Here is a 2795-nt window from a genome sequence, read left to right as displayed (position 1 = left end):
CCACCTTAGGTGTATGTGGCTGGCGCCTTAGCCGCTTGAGCCACAGGCGCCGAGCCAAGTTTGAGTTTCTTTATTGATTTATAATTTTAATTAATTTTTTTTTAGTTATAGGATCTTGCTTTGTTGTCCAGGCTGGTCTCCAACTCCTGTCCTCAAGTATTCTCTTGCCTCAGCCTCCCGAATAGCTGGGATTAGAGGTGTACACCACTGCACCTGGTTAATTTTGACATTTTATATTAATTTTAGATGAATTTTAGAGCATTAACCTATCAGATAGTTCATACCTTAAAAATACTTGCTATGTGATTTGAAGTCCTTACTTTAAATAAAAATTTATCATAATGTTGCTAGTATTTCTTTTTCTTATTTTGCTTTGCCGGGCATTGTGGTGGACCCCTGTAATCCCAGCTACTTGGGTGGCTGAGGCAAGAGAATCTTTAAGCCCAGGAGTTGGAGGTTGCTGTGAGCTAGGACACTATGGCACTCTACCAAGGGTGACAACATGAAACTCTGTCTCAAAAATAAAATAAAATAAAAATAAAAACTTTAAAATTGTAAGGGAAATTGAGTTTCAGTAGTAGTATCATCTCCTTTTATTTTTCCCCTTTTCTCCTTTCTTCTCTGTATCTCTCCCCAAAAGTTTGTATTGTTTATGATAAATTTGTTACTGAGATGTATTTAAAGTATGTGGATTTTCTTTTCTAGGAGAATATTGACCAGCAAAGTGACAATTCTGGGTTATGGTCTTTTAACCACAGATGCAAAGACTTTGATAGATACATTGAACAATCAGAATTTCAAAGTAGTTATAGTGGATGAATCACACTACATGAAGTCCAGAAATGCAGCCCGCAGCAAGATTTTATTGCCAATGGTACAGAAAGCCACACGAGCCATTCTTCTTACAGGAACTCCAGCTTTGGGAAGACCTGAAGAGGTAGTAAAATGTAAAGGAAAATTGAATCAATCTTAATTATTTTTTAATTTTTAATTTCTCAAATGCCATAAGAGTACATTAAAATTTCTAGTAACTGTTAATGATAATGTTTTTTATTATGAATAATTTTGTCTATTTATTTGTAAACCTTAACCAAGCTTGTATATATGTACAAAAACTAGTTTTTTGCCTTTTCATGTTTAGTACAAACTTGTCATGTTCTCTACACATGTGCTTGAGTTTCTTCTATGGTCTAAGTTTTCATTTATCCTATCCATTTTGCATTGTAAGTTCCTTAGGATTGGGGGTAAATCTACTTTATTTCTTTTATACTGTGTTGCAGAACTTTTCTGTTCTTCTTTTACTTCAAGATCCACATTTGGGAAGGTAGGCAGAAAGTAAAGCTTATTACAAATCAGGTGAGATATTTACTTAGAATGGAAGAATAAATCATTTATTTGATACTCCATTTAGCTTTTGCTACTCTAAGAGGAGTGTAATGTATGAATGGTTAAGAGGTTGAGAATAATAAATGATGGATGAAACTCTTATGAGTGTGTGTCAGTGTTCCCTAAAGAAGCTCTATCTGCTGATGAACACTGAGTTGTGGAAATAACTTGGGTTTATTGTCTTGTGGAGTTGCTGAGAGAACTAAAGGAAATACTACTTTGAAAGTACCTAGCCTTGTGCCAGGCACAAAGTAAGTACTTATTAAACTAAGTCTGGGTGATAGCAGTATCATTGTATCTCTAATAGTATTACTTTGAGTAGACTCCAAGTAATTCAGTTATGCTCTAAAATTAAGTCATTGAATAATAAGGATGATGAAAAATAATATCACGAATTGTGTCATTTAAGATAGAGTATATAAAGGATATATATTTTTTAAATGCTAATAATAAAATGAATACTTATCTGCTTATTATCCAGCATAAGAAATAGAACATTAACAATACAATAGTGGTCCTTATTAAGTTCCTTTGTAATCATGTCAGTACTTCACTCCTTACCCAGGGTAGTCACTATTCAAAACAGGAATTTTCAGACCCCAGTTTTATGGATCTTGATAATTGTACAATATGTTTTTGGAGCTCTTAAAAATATATATATATACATCACACACACACATATATATATGTAAAATTACAAATTATAAGTTAGGAGTTTTGAAATTGGAAGATATGAGTTTTCCAATTTTGTTTTTCTTTTTCAAGATTATTTTGGAAATTATAAGTCCCTTGAATTTCCACATTATTATGAATTATTTGGTCAGCTTTCAGTTTTCACAAAGAATCCAGCTTGTTTTTTTTGAGACTCTAAAGCTGTCACCTTGAGTAGAGTACTATGGTGTCATAGCTCACAGCAACTTCCAACTCTTGAGCTCAAGTGATTCTCTTGCCTCGTTTTTTTTTTCTATTTTTAGTAGAGATGGGGTTTCGCTTTTGCTCATTCTGGTCTTAAACTCATGAGCTCAGGTAATCCAGGCGTTTTGTTTTGAGAGAGACAGGATCTCAAACTTTTGCTCAGGCTGGAGTGCAGTGGCTCAATCTTAGCTCATTGCAGCCTTGAACTCCTGGGCTTAAGCAATCTTCCCACCTCTGTCTCCCAGAGTTCTAAGATTATAGGCATGAGCTACTGTAAATTGATTTGTTTTCTAATTTCCTTTTAGATTTTTCATTACTAAGTATAGAAAGTTTTGGCTCAGCACCTGTGGCTCAAGTGGCTAGGGCGCCAGCCACATACACCTAAGGTGGTGGGTTCGAATTCAGCCTGGGCCTGCCAAACAACAATGACGGCTGCAACCAAAAAATAGCCGGGCGTTGTGGCAGGTGCCTGTGGTCCCAGCTACTTGGGAGGC

The 2795-nt window shown here is 35.3% G+C and overlaps 1 protein-coding gene across 1 annotated transcript in view; it reads left to right on the top strand.

Moving 5' to 3' along the window:
* The window catches only part of ZRANB3 (zinc finger RANBP2-type containing 3), a 287380-nt gene that overhangs the window by 148042 nt on the left and 136543 nt on the right, over positions 1-2795 (top strand). Inside the window, exon 5 of the mRNA XM_003794377.2 lies at positions 703-937. Within this exon, the coding sequence (XP_003794425.1) occupies positions 703-937 (235 nt within the window). The remainder of the gene's footprint in view (positions 1-702; positions 938-2795) is intronic.

Source organism: Otolemur garnettii, unplaced genomic scaffold, assembly GCF_000181295.1.
Source record: "Otolemur garnettii isolate 467f Iridium unplaced genomic scaffold, OtoGar3 scaffold00080, whole genome shotgun sequence".
NCBI lineage: Eukaryota > Metazoa > Chordata > Mammalia > Primates > Galagidae > Otolemur > Otolemur garnettii.
Note: the sequence above shows the minus strand (reverse complement) of the source record. Positions and strands in the feature narration are given on the sequence as shown.